At 45.0% G+C, this 16,069-nt stretch overlaps 1 protein-coding gene across 6 annotated transcripts in view; it reads right to left on the reverse strand.

Moving 5' to 3' along the window:
• TMTC3 (transmembrane O-mannosyltransferase targeting cadherins 3) overlaps positions 1 to 16,069 on the reverse strand; it is a 210,869-nt gene that overhangs the window by 72,107 nt on the left and 122,693 nt on the right. For 5 of the 6 annotated variants that reach the window (XM_029601657.1, XM_029601654.1, XM_029601656.1 and 2 more), the window contains one exon: positions 3,356 to 3,476. In XM_029601657.1, coding sequence (XP_029457517.1) covers positions 3,356 to 3,476 — 121 coding nt within the window. The remainder of the gene's footprint in view (positions 1 to 3,355; positions 3,477 to 16,069) is intronic. The other variant, XM_029601658.1, reaches the window with a different exon arrangement.

Below are 16,069 nucleotides of genomic sequence, written 5' to 3' on the forward strand. Positions count from 1 at the left end.
CATGGTGCAACCTCATCTTGAGTACTGTGTGCAGTTCTGGTCACCACATCTCAAAAAACGATATAGCAGAATTAGAAGAGGTACAGAAAAGGGTGACCAAAATGATAAAGGGGATGGAATGATTCCCCTATGAGGGAAGGCTAAAGAGGTTAGGGCTGTTCAGCATGAAGAAGAAATGGCTGAGGGGAGATATGATAGAGATTTATAAAATGAGTGGAATGGAACAAGTAAACATTAATTGGTTCTTTACTCTTTCAAAGAGTACAAAGACCAGGAAACAAACAATGAAGTTACCAGGTGATACATTTAAAACTAAGAGAAAATATTTTTTTACTCAATGTACAATTAAGCTTCAGAATTTGTTGCCAGAGGATATGGTGAAAGCTATTAGTGTATCTGCATTTAGAAAATGGTTTGGAAAGGTTTCTGGAGGAAAAGTCCAGAAACAATTAAGGTGGACTTGGAGAAAACCACTGCTTACTCCTGGCATAAGCAGCTTGGAATTTACCTCTTGGGATCCTGGCAGGTATTTGTAACCTGGATTGGCCACTGTTTGAAAAAGGATACTGGGCTTGATGGATCTTTGCTCTGACCCAGTATGGCCAGTCTTATATTCTTTTTGTACTGTAACTCTGTTTTCTCGAAGCTTTCTGAGGGCCAAGCACATGCCCAAGACACATTAAAGTTCCAAGTGTCATTTGCTTTGTTAGCAGGGTTTTTTGGTTGGCACCACAGCAGTGTATATAAATATAATCATATTGTGATATTTTTACTTCAGAAGACGGTACTTGAATATCCTTTTTCACGTAAAATCTATTATAAATGCATAATCTGTAATTGTGTGTGGGGAAAGCATAATGAGGGTGGGGGTAGGGTGCAAGGCTTTAAGATTCCCCTAGGGCACCTGATACCCTTGCACTGATCTTGGACATTGCTATACAAACATTTACTAGAGTCTCCCAACTTATAGTGTCACGTTGTGTGTAATGGGTGAGGGTGCAGTTTTTCACTTGGTCATAGGCGTCAAATTGCCGGGCTATGGCTCTGGTCATAGGTATTCTGAGGTGGGGCCAATAGACATAGCCCTGCACCTGGGTGTGCGTCTAGGTGTATACCTTTACTTCTGCTATAGATGAGATGTAAGTCAGAATAAGACTATTTCCAGCCGTCTATGAAGTACTTGAGGGGTCCGAGTTAACTGGGGGGGTGTTGCAGGCTAAACAATCAGGGGAGACTTAAGGACCTAGCTATAGAATGGGAATACTGGTGGATGAACTGGTGAAACTAGTCATGGTCTGTACACATGCCTGTTATAAAATTTCCTCACATGTGCAACTCAAAAATAAACATTGCCATGATATGGGAGCACACAAAATTAGGAGCTCATATACATGCGACTGGCCTATTTTATAACATGCACACGTACTGGTACGCACAATATAAAACTTCAGTGCATCTGGCTATGCAGCCAAACACACAATAATATGGGCGCCTGTTGTAAAGTTATCTTAGCGGGTTTTTTTATTTCAATCCTGATTTTTGAGTATAAGTAAATGCTTTTTTGTTAACAAGAGGTTTAATTATCCTGCTTTGGCAATGGCTGTAACATCAGGATGTCCCCAAATAAGGGTTGAGTGGCAAGGCGTTAATCCCACCAAAAGCACAAAACCAGCAGCTTATAGCTCATGCATATTTATTGTGGATATCCTGAAAACCAAAACTGGTTGGGAGGATGCCAAGGATCAGACTGCGAACCATTGCACAAAGCAAAAATATAAAGCAGCCAGCTCAGCAAGAGACTCAAAGCACATGTATTTAAAACAGTGATATTGTCTCTTCCCCTTCTTCTCATTTTCTGATTATTCACTTAAGGACTGGTCTCTCTTTTAGTTATTTCTCCTTTTGGGCATCTGATAATATTAAATATTATACAACCTCTATATACCTTCTACCAAGGCAAAGGGTTAATTTAAGAAAAATCATCAGCTATTTATAATATATTTTCCATAAAACTTAAAATCTGAAAGCATTAAAAAGTAGCTCCAAATTTTCCAAAGTTCAAGTCACAATCTTGTGGATTTATTTATTTTTTTGGCCAAGCAAATTACATTCTTTGATAGGAAAGCAAAATTTATGGCAACTACTTTTAAAAGTTTCATTAAAAATCCTGAAATTATAATTTTATGCATGCCTTTTTAGGAATACAGTTTGCTATGGCTAATTTGGAATTATCAGTATCTCTTCAGTCATGGACGGTGTTATATTTCACTTGAAAGTGATGTGGCATGAATCCAGCAATGTGGAGCTGCTCCCTTTCGCTGGGGGCAATTAGCCCTCAAGGATCAGTGGAGGGAAAATTTGAACCCTGCTCATAATATTGAAGACAGTGGCTGTAAATTTTGTCTTACAACGAAAGAATGTGGTTTGCACGGTAAAAAGCTACAAGATTTCAAAACACAAAGAATCAAGTCAGAACAAAGTGTAAAGCTTTTAAAATGCTTTTCAATAATGGTGAGATATTGAGGATAGAGTGTTATAAGATAGCTACAGAATGAAAAGGTCAGTGATTCTTGTATATTTTGAACTTGGACTGCACAGACCTGTTTGGATATTTATATTGGGGAAAAATGCATGTCATATTTAATGATATATTTTTTGAAACCTTCTTGTCACATTCAGCCTCATCAATCTCAGGATATTTAAATCATCCAGCTGAAAAACGCTATTACAAATGGTCTGACCGCTCAGGAGGAGAGTGCCATTTGGAAGAACCCCAGATCAATCTGCTGCCAGGGATCCTGCAGAGACAGCATTCACAACCTCTGGTGGGGAGAGAGCCATAGTGTTATGTAATGTTGACACTGAGTGGCTGGATCTAGGGCCCATGATTGCAGGATTTCAGAAGGAGCCCCATTCCAAGACTAGGTATATAAACAGGGGGAAAAAAAATCCCCAGTTTGTTCTGAACAAAGGCTCAAAGTGCCAGATCTGACTGAGCTAGAAGCCCAAAGGAGCAGAAGAAAACTGCTGGGACATAAAAAATTTTTTTTTTTTCTTGAGAGAAGATGTAAAAAGCATAAGAATGCACACAATCTGCAGTAAACCACGAGACCGTGCTTGCTTTCAAAATGGAAGTCCAGTCTAGACAACTTGCTGCAAGGCTGAAATGCTGCCTTCAGCTGAGCAGTTAATCATTGTGCTCATCACAAGATCAGATGCAGAACAGTTCATGCAATTTCTCAAACTCCAATTGCCTTTTCAACTATTAGCTTAACAGATGACGTATAAACTGGTAAGTATGTTGCTCTTAAATTTGTGTCCTAACTCCATGTCGACTTGCCAGGTGATACTGTACCTTCAGCGCAGACATGAACAAAGTGTATTCAGACTCCCAGTCCCAGTTTCTGTGCAGTGTTTTTAAGCCATGAGTAAACAGCACCACCAGCAGGCAGACCCAGGACAGCTTCTTCAGTCTGCTGTTAGAAAGATTTTTAAAAAGATAAGAAAAGAAATTGTCAGAAGAACAAAGCTCACAAACTATGCTACTGGGATTTATTATGGGAAAAAAAATAATACCCGTATTTGCTGCAGGCACAAACACACCTTTTTACAATCAGCCCCTCAGCATGGCATGTTCTTTTGAAAAGGGCAGTTCGATGGAGCTCGATGACCTTCTACCGGCAGATCTTTATATTAGCAAGCATTACAAATGGTTTGACTTATTCCCTGTGGCTGCAGTGTCACTATGTACTACTATTTCAATTCTGAAGAGAACTGGCCAGAGAGGTGAGCAAGGTTTGGTAGGAACACTAACTAGATATGGTTAAACAAAGCAGGCATGCCTTAATGGAATTTGCAGTGTACTAAGGTTGTATACCATAGAGTCAGTGTTGAACTCTGAATGCTAAGCATTCCAGGATCGGTAATCCTGTCTATTGTATTGAACATAGGAGAAATCCTGGAATGCTTAAAAATGGGAAATCAAAAATTAGGACAGATTAAAAGTCTGTTTCTGGCAGAATGTATTTTAAAGTAGGCACTAAGGTGCTTATATGTAAGCTGCCTTGGATATTTCATAGGATAAGGGGGAGGAAATATAAACATGTTTAAAATAAAATAAACTGTCCCTGCTGGGGACACACTGTTATATGATTTACTCCCAAAATTTTGAAACAAACGAGAACATTTCTCCAAGGAAATTTTTAATTTTTTTTCCCATTCTCCATTAAGCTGACTCTGTGACAAAAAAACCCCATTGTCTCCAAGAATGGGTGACATGGCTGCATTACAGCAATATCAACTTCAAAAATCACAGGTCCACCTGGAAACTTGCTGGACCAGACTGAAACACCATTGTGGACGTTGGCTAGATTAATGCTCCAGCCACCTCTCCAGAAGAGATGCTGAGGTAAGGGGAAAGCTTCACCACCTGTTCACACACTTTTCATCTGCAGCCTTAGAGGTCAACAATCCACAAAATCTTTTTTCCCCTCTGTCAATGGATCAGTCTGAAACCTTAATCTGATGGAGTAGTTGGGCCTTTATTTATTCAAAATAAATGTTACTGAGTTGTGCAAACTGGATAACAGTAAAACACAATTACATAAACACAAAACACTCATTGGAATCAAACCACACTAAAAAAAAAAAAAAATCAGATATAGTAAAAAAAAATACTAAATTTCCCTATGCATTATGGGAGCAATTTTCAAAAGGCTGTGTATGTGTAAACGGGCTTTTTAAAAATTGCCCTGGGGGCTGTAAGTGTAAAAGTTATTTCACTTTTACATGTATTGCAAAAAGGTGCTCCCAGAGGCAGAGTTGGAGAAAAGAAATGTATGCACCTATTTGATTTTTGTTAAGTGTGTAAAATGTTTATGTAGACATTTACATCTGCTTCTAGGATGTGTAAATGGCCATGTGTATGCCACATTAGGATACTCACAGTTCCACAAAATTTCAAAGTGAACTTATGTCTGCAAGTCTGCATATGCAAGCTGTTATAAAATTACTCTCCATATTTTAAAATCCCTCTGATTTCAGTTTACCAAAAGGTAAGGATAAAATCCTATAATACAAAAATTTTGACCTACTTACTTTCCCACAATTGCTGAACTTAAGACAAGAAAACACTACATGTCAAATTATCCCTGCCGCACACAGGTTTGCTTTTTTGCATGATACCAAAATCTGCAACAGAGTAGATAACGGGAAGCTACAGAACACATGAGCAGGGATCTAGTGAAGCTTGAAACAGTCTGGAGTCTGGCAGCTAAGATTTAATGCTAAAAGAAATGTAGGGTCATGCATTTGGATTACAAAAACTCAAGGAAGCAGTGCAGTACAGTACAGGGGTAAAATTCTTTTGTGCACAAAACAAGAGCAAGATCTGAGAGTGATATCATTTGATGATTGTAAGGTGGCTAAACAGGTAGATAAAGCGATGACAAAAGCGAGAAGAATGCTTGGGTGCACAGGGAAAGGAATAGCAAGTGGGAAAGGGGAATAAGTCTTTGGTGAGACCTCATTTGGAGTACTGTGTACAATTCTGGAGGCAGCACCTTCAAAAGGATATAAACTGGATGGATTTGGTCCAGGTAGCAGCTACTGAAACTGTCAATGATCTTCATAAAGAATATGGAGACAGTCAAAGATCTAAACATATGTATCCTGGAAGAAAGGAGGGAATTAGAGAATATGTAAGAGACATGTAAATACCTTCAAGGAATAAATGCACAGGAAGTGAGCCTCTTTCAATGGAAAGGATGCTTTGGAATGAGATTGGATGAGGGTGAAAAGGGGCAGACTTAGATTTATCCTAAGGAAATATTTCTTTACAGAAAGGGGTGGATGCATGGAACAGCTCCCTGAGGAGGTGGTGGAGACAAGGACAGTATCAGAATTCAAGAGGGCATGAGACAATGACAGAGGATGACAGAGGGAGAGGAAGAGAATGTAAAACTGAGCAGGAGATATGGATGGACAGCCTGGATGGACCATATGGTCTTTATTTGCCATCATGTAGCAGAGCTGTTTACCTGTAAAGGTTTTCTCCAACAATAGCAAGATGTCGGTCCTCACACATAGCTGACATCAGATAAGTTCCTGGCACAAAGTTGATTTCAAAATTTCTAAAAACTTTGAGCATGCCCTATTGGGTATGTGCAACATGCCATACGGGTCCCTCTTCAATCTACAATTTAGTTTAAACTAGGAGAAAACAACTCCAAGGGGGAGGGGACAAGTTCTGTGAGGATTGATATCCTGCTATTGTGTAAGAACAACTTTTACAAGTAATCAACTCTGTTTACTCAGAGGAAAAGTAGGATGGCATTCTTTACATATGGGGAATCTCTAGCTACAGATGCCCTAAACAAAGAAAAAAGAAAAGAAAAACCCAAAATAGTGCCAAGGACAAAACTGTTTCTGGTAGCAACTAGCCACTTTTGTATTTTCTGTTTTTTTTTAATAGGCATAACCTAGAACCAAAATAATGGGCCCTAAAGGATGAGGGGTGAGTGAAACTGGATTCTGCACCTCATATTCCCTCAGGAGTCCCTGTCCAAGATACAGTCTGATTTGAATGTCCTGAAATTCAGGCGGTAGCCCTGGCAGACGATGGAGAGGGCCCAGCGGTCCGATATGATCACCTCCCACCGGTGGGCAAAGGAAAGGAGCCTGCCACCAACCGGGGGATCGACAGCCAGTGGAACCAGAGTCTGGCTCATGCCCCCTCACCACCAGTCAAAAGCCCACGGATGGGGCCTACAGGAGGGCTGGTTGGGGCCTCGGAGCCCATTGCTGCCGGCTGTGACCCCTGGAATTGGTCCAAGGTGGGCGAGCACGGGCGGCTGGAGGATAGTATTTCCTTGGCCAGTAAAAAGGCTTGTGAGAGCCCGGCCTGGAGGTCTTCCTGGTGGAGGAAGGGCCTTTTGAGGGGCTAGCAAAGAGTTGCTGAAGAGTATCAGGCTGATCTTTCAGCTGCGCCATGGCCTCCTTCACTTTGTCCTCAAACAGGTTCTCGCCTGTACAGGGGAGATCTGCGAGCCTGTCTTAAACCTCCGGCTGGAGTACTGAGGCTTGGAGCCAAGCCCAGCCATCTGGCGCCAACACCTCTGACGGTCCAGTGGGCTGCGGTCTCAAACACGTCAAAGGTGAACCTCACCTCATGCTTAACTGCTTCAAGGCCCAGCAATGGCTGCAAGAGATTCCTCCTGCTGCTGGGGGAGGTTCTCTGCAAAATCCTGGACTTGTTTCCACAGATTGTTGTTATATTGGGTCATATATGCATGGCACCCTGGAACATTTTTCTTCCTATGCCATTGAGTTCCCAGTGTTCACAACCGCTGACTGGTACGGGAGGTGCCTTCCTTCAAAGCCCTCAGCCTGCTGCATTAGATAGGTGGCACTGGAATTCCTGTTAACCGGGGACACCGAAACTGGGTGTTCCCACATACGGAAGAGGAGCTCCTTGAAGATGTCACGGATAGGGACTGCCACGATTTCCTTGGGAGCATCGATGAACTGGAGAACCTCAGCATCTTTTGGCAAGTATCCTCCTCCAAAAGGAGCTGGAAGGGGATGGCTTCCGCCATAGCCCTTACAAAGCTCGCAAACGACAGGTCTTCGGACAGAGACAGACGCCGCTCCTCCAGAGGGGAAGGCTCCGAGAGGGGGTTGTCAGAGAACTCAGAGGATAAATCGGAAGAGTCATCGCCCCACGGGTCATAAGGACCCTCCTCCTCACTGGGGCCCAGGCCCCAAGGGCACTGGAGGCCGTGGAGGCACAGACGGCATCGAGTGAACCCCCGGCATTGAGGGGGGTATCGGCTGTAGTAAGCCAGGAGGAACTGGCAACAGCTTGGGGAATCACAGGTAAGGTTGCCCGGTCCTTGAGGCCTTATCCTCCTCGGAGGACCCGGGAATCGGGATCACTCCGGTGGAGGGCGTCTGTGGCCAAGGAGGCATCGAAGGTCTCTCGGGCACCGGTTGTGTCGGTAGGGCACCAAGAAAGACATCCAGACGCTCCAGCAGGGGTGCGAGCATTGATTGCGGAGGCTCAAGCACCGGTATGGGGGCTGGTAGCACCGGCAGCTCAATGCTCTGAAGCGTTTTGAGCACTGCTGACTGCACCCTGTGTTCCAGCTCCTCCTGGAAGTCTTGAGTGGTCAGGACTGATGGAGGGGGACGAGGTGTCGCCGGCACACCCTCAGGGTCTCGAGGTGGCATGGCGTCCTGCACCGTAGTCTGTGGGGGAACGCCTCGGGCTACTGGGGGCACCAGAGGATGGGGCCTCTGGTGGCTGGTGCTGCTTCGATCGCGGCTTGGTAGCTGCCAATGCCGCTCTGGAACCGGAACAGTGTCGAGACTGTGACCAGTGTCTATGATTTCTGGACTTCCGGTGCTCGGCCTGGTCTTTCCTCGGCACGGAGGATGATGATAACCCAGAGGATCAATCTCCCTCTCCCAGATCCTTAGCAGTGCTAGAGAGTGGAACCACCACGGGAAGAGACTGAGACTGTTCCCCGCGATCCTTAGGCATCGAGGACACAGAAGCAGGAGTGGTTAATTTCGGAGTCCCGAAAAGCTTCTCCATCTTATCGAGGTGTGCCCGACGCCATTTGGGTGTCATTTGGTCACACAAACAGCACCCATGGATGTCGTGTGAGGCCCCCAGGCAGAGGATACAGACCTTGTGCGGATCCCTGATGGCCACGGTCCGTGGGCACTGGGGGCACCGGCAAAAACCCGACGACGCCATTGAAAAAAAAAAAAGAGGCTGGTGCGCGGTCGATGGCAGACAGGCATCATGGTGCAACCAACGACAGCAAAAGCTGAAAAATGAAGGGTATCTACTGAAGGAAGGAACAGACCATGGAGGGGGACAGACGAGGAAAAAACGCTCAAAAAATGTTTCGCACAATTTGAAGGAGATGGAGCTCCACAACAGTGAGGCTACTGCACCGCAGAAAAGAAGAGACTGAAGGGGGACCTCGTGTGGATAGCACTTTTCCGTGCCGAGCTCCATCGGATGATGTCACCCACATTTGAGGACTACCATCCTGCTTGTCCTAGGAGAAGCAAAATAATGGGCCCTGAAGGATGAGTGAAACTGGATTCTGCAACTCACTCCTCAGGTGTCACTGTCCAAGATATTGTTGCAACCGTCCCTTTCCGACGGCTTCACTCCGCCTACTTCTCTTTGTTTGCTCCTCCTCATGCTGCGGATGGACGTCTGGCTTCCGTGGCGTCTACCTGCCGTCCTCTCCGGTGTCCCCGGTCTGGCTTGGGCGCTGCCTCCCGCCATGCTCTGCTTGTACCATAGGGTGCGCGTGCCGTGCAGCCCTTCTTATTTCCTACTTGGTGCGAACCTCCGGGGCATCCCCCCGTGATGACGTCATGATGCCAGGATATTTAAAACCTACAATGTTTGCTAGCCTTTGAGTTAGCAAGGGTAATCCAGGGAATCCTACGGATGGGATTCACTCTCTGTACCCAGCTACTCTGCCTCTCCAATCTCTATTGGACTCTCTAACGCTAACGGGATACCCGCTCCTCGGGGGCCTCACTTGCTTTCCAGGTCACTATCAGGAAACTGGTACTCGCTCCTCGAGGGCCCATGTTCCCTGACTCGCTGCCTATTCCTACCTTCTCTTCTGCCTGGAAGGATTCACTAATCTTCAACATCAGTGAGTACTACCATCTTCACCTCAGAGCTGTTCCCTGGAACCAGGCACTTGCTCCTCGAGGGCCTGCCTCCATTCCAGCCCCAGTGCCATCTCTGTGGAACCGCTGCGTGAGTACATCATCTGCAAGCCTCCCAGCTCTCTGGGTTCAGATACTCGCTCCTCGAGGGTCTGCTCTCCCTACCCTGGGGATCTCCATACTGGGGTCTTGTATATTCTCCACTGTACTCATTCTCTCAGTTCTTTCCACTACAGCACTGCGACCGGAGGAATCGCTGTTCCAGCACCTGAGGGATACCAGCCTTGCCGGGCTAGTCCAACTGCTCACTACTGCCACCTCTAGTGGCTTCCTTACACAGTCTAATAAAAGATCAAACTCTGTGTTTGTGTGTCCTGAGCTAAGCCTGACCTGTGGCCCCTCACGGGACTTCCCCCTGTGAGCATGGTCAGCTGCCACAGTGTCCAAGGGTCCACCCAAACCTCACAGTTTACAACACATATAGTGTGATTTGAATGTGTGGTTAGAACTCCATGTTGCAGCCTGCAGATCTCCTCCATGGAATCTGATCTTAAATGGGCTGATGATGCCATGGCTTTGACACTAAGACTTGACATGGCCAGCCAGATTCAAGCTTGCTTTGGCATTACAGAAGAAGAAACAAATTACTAGCTAATTTGATAGCATGCATTTGGCAATGGCAATTACTAGGTTTGTTGATATCAAAAGAAACAAAAAGCTGATTGACTTGTAAGGGCTTCAGGCTGTTCCAAACAGAAGGCCAAGGCTCTCTTGCAGTCTACACTGTGTAGAGATTGTGGTCACGTAGCCTGGGAAAGAATGTTGGTAGGGCGACTAACTGGTTAAGGTGGAAGTACACCGCTACTTTAGACAAGAACTTGGGATGTGTGGGCAAAACCACCCTGTTGTGAAAAGAAAACTTTGTATAAGGTAGATAAGTTGCTGATTCTGAGGCTGAAGTGACTGCCTTCAAAAATATGACCTTTCAGGTCAGGTACTTCAGCTCACAGGAGTCTATAGGCTCAAGGGGAGTTTTCATCAGCTGAATCAATACCACACTGAGGTCCTAAGACACAGCAAGAGGCTTCAAGTTACGCAAGTCCTGCATGAAATGGACAACTTAATGCTGTACAGAGATAGATCTACTTCTACAAGGTTGTGGTAAGTACCAATTACACTAAGACAAATCCTAACGGAGCTGGTCTCTGAAAGATGAAGAAAGTAATCAAGCAGTTTGTGTTGAATAGGAGAAAGAATTTAGGGCATTCCCCTCACACCAAAAGGCATATCTCCTACACTTCAATCCATAGGACTTTCTTGTGGGGGTCCATCCTGCAAGCCAAAAGAATACAAGACATTCTCAGAAAGATTCAGGGGTTGTAGAGCTACCCTTTCAACATCCAAGCTGTTAGGGCCAGGGACCTGATACTGGGATGGCATAACAGCCCCTGATCTTGAGTAATGAGATTTGGGAAATTCCCCAGTCTCACTGGATTTCTGATTGTCATCTCCTGTAGGAGTAGAAACCAAATCTGTCTCAGCCAAAAGGGCTCTGAAAGAATCATAGTCCATGGTCTTTTCAAGGAGAAAAATTGGAGGATGTGCATACAGTAAATCCTGGCCCCAATTTAAGGCACAGCTGTCAGACTAGTTTGCATTGAGTCCTTCTTCTGCAGTAGAATAGTGGGACTTTCTTGTTCAGAGGGGATGCAAACATAAGTAGTCCCCATTCATGGAATATCTGGTTTGCTATTCACTGTCCAGAGACTATTTGTGGAGTTCCAGAACCCAACTTCTGCCAGGAAATTTTCTTCACCTGCTAGATATATGGCTCTGAGGACTATTTTCCGAGAGATTGCCCAGTCCCACACATGGGTAGTCTCCTGACACAAGAAGTATAATCCCGTTCCTCCCTGTTTGTTGATGCGGAAAATCACCACTTAATTGTCCATTTGAATGAGGATAAATTTTATTGGTCAGCTGATCTCTGAAAGAAGTGTACTGAATTGCCCTTAACTCTAGGAAGATTTTTATTAAACTTTTCCTGAGCCAACAAAAGGCCCTGGATGTAGGTTAGATGCATGCATTAACAGGAAAATGTGAATTGGAGGCATCTTGAATAGTATTTATTTATTTATTTATTTATTTATAGTTTTTTATATACCGCCGCTCATCAAAGATATCACGTCGGTGTACAATGAACAGGAACTTACGCCGGAGCGTTATACATTTAACAGGATTAAATAATATAATATAATAGTATACCTCCGGACAGATTGAAATGGATCACCCACCAGGACAGGAAGTCTTTCAGAGGCTGGGTGATTCAGAAGCCATCCCAAAGATCCTGAATGGCTTGATCCTGCTGTGATCTGAGGGTCCACTGGACTCTTCTCACATGAAGACATGCCAAGGGAATAATGGACTCTTGATGTCATAAGGCCAAACATTCACAACATATCTTATGTTGATGCTTGCTGACTCATTTTTATCCTTTCCCACTGTATATATCAATGTGGGCGAAAGGTTCTTGCCAGATTCATGCCTAACTCTTATAAATTCTAAACTGAAATGACAGGCTCAAATGGGACTTGGTGTAGTTGACAACAAACACTAGTAACTCCAACATCTGAATGGATTTGCTCATTGATTCTGTAGCACCACCTTGAAACATGCTCTTGACCAGCCAATTGTCCAGGTAAGGAATATATACATCACCAGTCTGAAAAGATGAGCCACTACCATTGCCAGAAACTGTGTGAAAAAGCATGGTGCCGACACCAGGCCGAAGGGCAGAGTGCAATATTGGAAGAGGTGTTCCCCTACTACAAATCTGAGATATTTCCCATGACTTGGAAATATCTTTATGTTTGCGGAAGCATCCTTTAGATCTAGATAGCATAGTCTGCCTCTTTTTTGAGAAAAAGAATCAAGATTCTTAGGAAAACCAAACTTGAATGTTTCCCTTTTTAGAAACTTTTTCAATGTGCTTACGTCTAGGATGGGACGGAGTCCCTGTAATTTCTTTGGGATCAGAAAATACTTGGAGTATAATCCCTGCCTTTTTTCCTCTGGTGGAATGAGCTCAATTGCACTGCTTCTCAGAATGAGGAGAGCTTCATTTATAGCAGTTCTTGATGCCGAGATACCAACCAAGTGGGTTTCAGTGGGCGATTTGGAGGGATGTCCAATAAGTATAGTTTATACCCTTTTAGTATTATACTGAGGACTCAAGTGTTTGAAGTTATTTTGGGCCAATGATTTGCATAAAATCTTAGCCTTCCTCTGAAAGAAAGGTTCTCTGGCACAGATACTGGAATCTTGGTCATGCTCTCTACATTCCAGAGGAAATTCCATTCCAGGTTTTGGCTGGAGTGTTGGCTGTAGCATTGAGGCAGTTTACTGCAGAGGGTAAGCAGGATGAACCTGCCATTGATGGGGCCGAGGGAACAGTGGAAACAATCTTCTCTTTGCTCCATTCAGGTACTTCCTAGTTGAAGACGATGAGCTTTAAGTGGCAGTGGAAAGGGTTTGAAGTGGTCTTTAATCTGAGCCATCGCATACCTGACCTTATCGCCAAAGAAAGGAGCAGGGTAAATACAGACTTATTCAGAACCTCTCTTACCTTGCAGGATTCTCTGTTAACGACTATCTGCCTCAAGAAGAATGCTCCGTCCAATATGCTTCGTTTGACAGTGTCATATCCCTTCTGAGGAGGTGTGGAAGGGCAGCAATGATGGCTAAAACAGACCGGCATTCCTTATGTTACCAATCCACCCATCTAGCTTCCCGCTGCTAGGATTCAAGTTCCACGTGCAATTTTACTTCAACAAATGTATGCCCATGGGGTGCTCCGTGTCCTGCTCCTATTTCGAGTCATTCAGTTCCTTCTTGCACTGGGTAACCGGGAGAGTGGCGGGGATAGACAATATCATCCACTACCTTGATGACTTCCTGTTTGTTGGTCCAGCATGAACAGAGACCACAGCGAGCCTCCTCCGTGTTTTTCAAGGAGTAGCTGAGGTTTTTGGCATATTGCTAGTCCAAGAGAAGGCTGAAGGCCTGGCTACTACCATGTGTTTTCTAGGCATTGAGCTCGACTCCAAGAGAATGATATCCAGACTTCCTGACGACAAATTGCATAAACTGAACAACATCTTGGATTGCTCCATGCGAGCCAAAAAGCTGACATTTCGAGAGGTCCAGTCCATTTTGGGCTCCCTTAATTTCTCTTGCAGGGTGATTCCTATGGGAAGAGCGTTCTTGCGCAGATTAGCAGTTGCCACGGCCGGGACACACCGCCCACACCACTTTATCAGAATATCCAAGTCACTGAGGAAGGACTTAAGCATATGGTTTTCCTTTTTGAGTGGTTACAATAACGTGCACGTATGGCAGGAGCCCCGATATCCATCCATGATTGGACATACAAATACATGCTTCAGGAGGCTGAGGATTTGGATTATATTATCAGGGTGCATGGTGCGTGACGCCATGGCCCACCTCCTGGGTCAAGGAAGGGTTAACCGCAAACATCACATTCCTTGAACTATTCCCGATACTGGTAACATTGATACTATGGGCAGAGTGGTTGTGCGATAAGCATATTGTTTTCTGGTGCGATAAGCATATTGTTTTCTGGTGTGATAAGCATATTGTTTTCTGGTGCGATAATCAAATTGTGGTTTGTGCGCTGAGCAAGCAGTCAGCTAAATGCCCCAGGGTGGCTGAGCTCTTGAGGCAGGTGGTGCTCAGTAGCCTGTGCATCAACACCACAATCAGAGCGTGTCATGTGCCTGGGGTGCGCAATAGCGTGGCAGATTCTCTATCTTGTGCGAAATGAATTTCGAAACCAGGTACCAGGGGCCGATGAAGCCGGAACACCAGCACCGGAACATCTATGGCAGAATGGACTCCAACCACCCTAGACTTGCTGCAATGATTGGTGGCTCCCGCTACTTGGGATGCCTAATCCAGGAGATACGCGAGAATACGCTCCTTCTTAAATCACACGGATGGGAGGTTGGACCCATATCAGATGACCTAATTGTAGCATACATATCCAGGACAAAGGACGCTGGGTTGTCCAGGGGCGCAGTTGTGAAACAGCAGGGCTTGCTTTCTTTATGGAGGCCCAGGGCTGGGGAGACCCTACAAAGAGATTTTTGGTATAAAACTTGAAGAGTTGGGCCACAAATATCAGGACAAAAAGGGATGGAAGGCATCCCAGAACACACGATTTGCTGGTACAATTATGGTATGTTTTGCATGACATTTGAAATGTACTTTTTCGCCTTGCCTTTTCACTCACCTTCTTTGGTGCTTTGTGCATAATTGAGTTGGTGGCAGCCTCTAAGCGGAACGAGGGGGGTAAGGGCATTCTTATAAAGAATGTGAAGAAATCAGGTCATGTGTTGAACATATTCCAAGGTCAAAAACCGATCAAATGGGTCAGGGAACAACATTGGCACTCAGACGGCTTGGTAACCAGGTGACATGCCCAGTCACAAATTTAGAGGCAGTCCTCGCCGTGTGGCCAACCGGGGGGACCCATTTACTAGTGATCGAGAATCAAGACACTCTCTCAAAGTACCAATTCTCTGCAGTCTTAAAGCTGGCAATGGACAGGATAGGCTTGGACATGGGCAATTTTGGGACCCACTCTTTCCAAATCGGGGCTGCCACCAGTGCAGCCCAGGCCAGGTTGCGTACAGAGGCAATACAATGGATAGGTAGGTGGCGTTCCTCTACAGTGAACTCAAGTCAGGTTAGATCAGACTCACATGCCTCTTCACATCACCTAACATTTTTTTCTCCCGCTTTCAGGTACCTAAACTGATACAGGTTTGGACTGTGGGAAATTCCTTCATTCACTGTAAACAGGAGGGCCCGCGAGTGTAGATATGGATCACATTTGGGGCTGGCCGCTCGGGGGTTGTGCATCACATGGATGGGGGAAGTGCGAAATGCACTGGGGCCGCTTATACCTAGGTTATGGGCCAAGAGGGATTTGATGGCTGCCCCGAACATGATAATTGTGCACCTTGGGGGAAATGATCTGGGGGTTATGTCTTGCAGACAATTATTGCAGGTGAGAAAGGACCTCCTTGAGTTAAGTTTATGGTTCTCGAGAGTATGCATTTTTTGGTCTGACATTATCCCTTGTATAAAATTCAATGAATAGATGATATGGGAGAGGGTATGTAGGAAGTTGAACAGGCAGATCAGGGTATGGATGGGGCGAATGGGGAGATGACAGATACTGCATGAGTGGGCAAATGACAATTGCCAGGAGTTGCACCTGCGGGACAAGATTCATTTGTCTGATATTGGTTATGACCTGTTTAACAATGACTTTTAGAAG

This window comes from Rhinatrema bivittatum, chromosome 4 (genome assembly GCF_901001135.1).
Source record: "Rhinatrema bivittatum chromosome 4, aRhiBiv1.1, whole genome shotgun sequence".
Classification (NCBI taxonomy): domain Eukaryota; kingdom Metazoa; phylum Chordata; class Amphibia; order Gymnophiona; family Rhinatrematidae; genus Rhinatrema; species Rhinatrema bivittatum.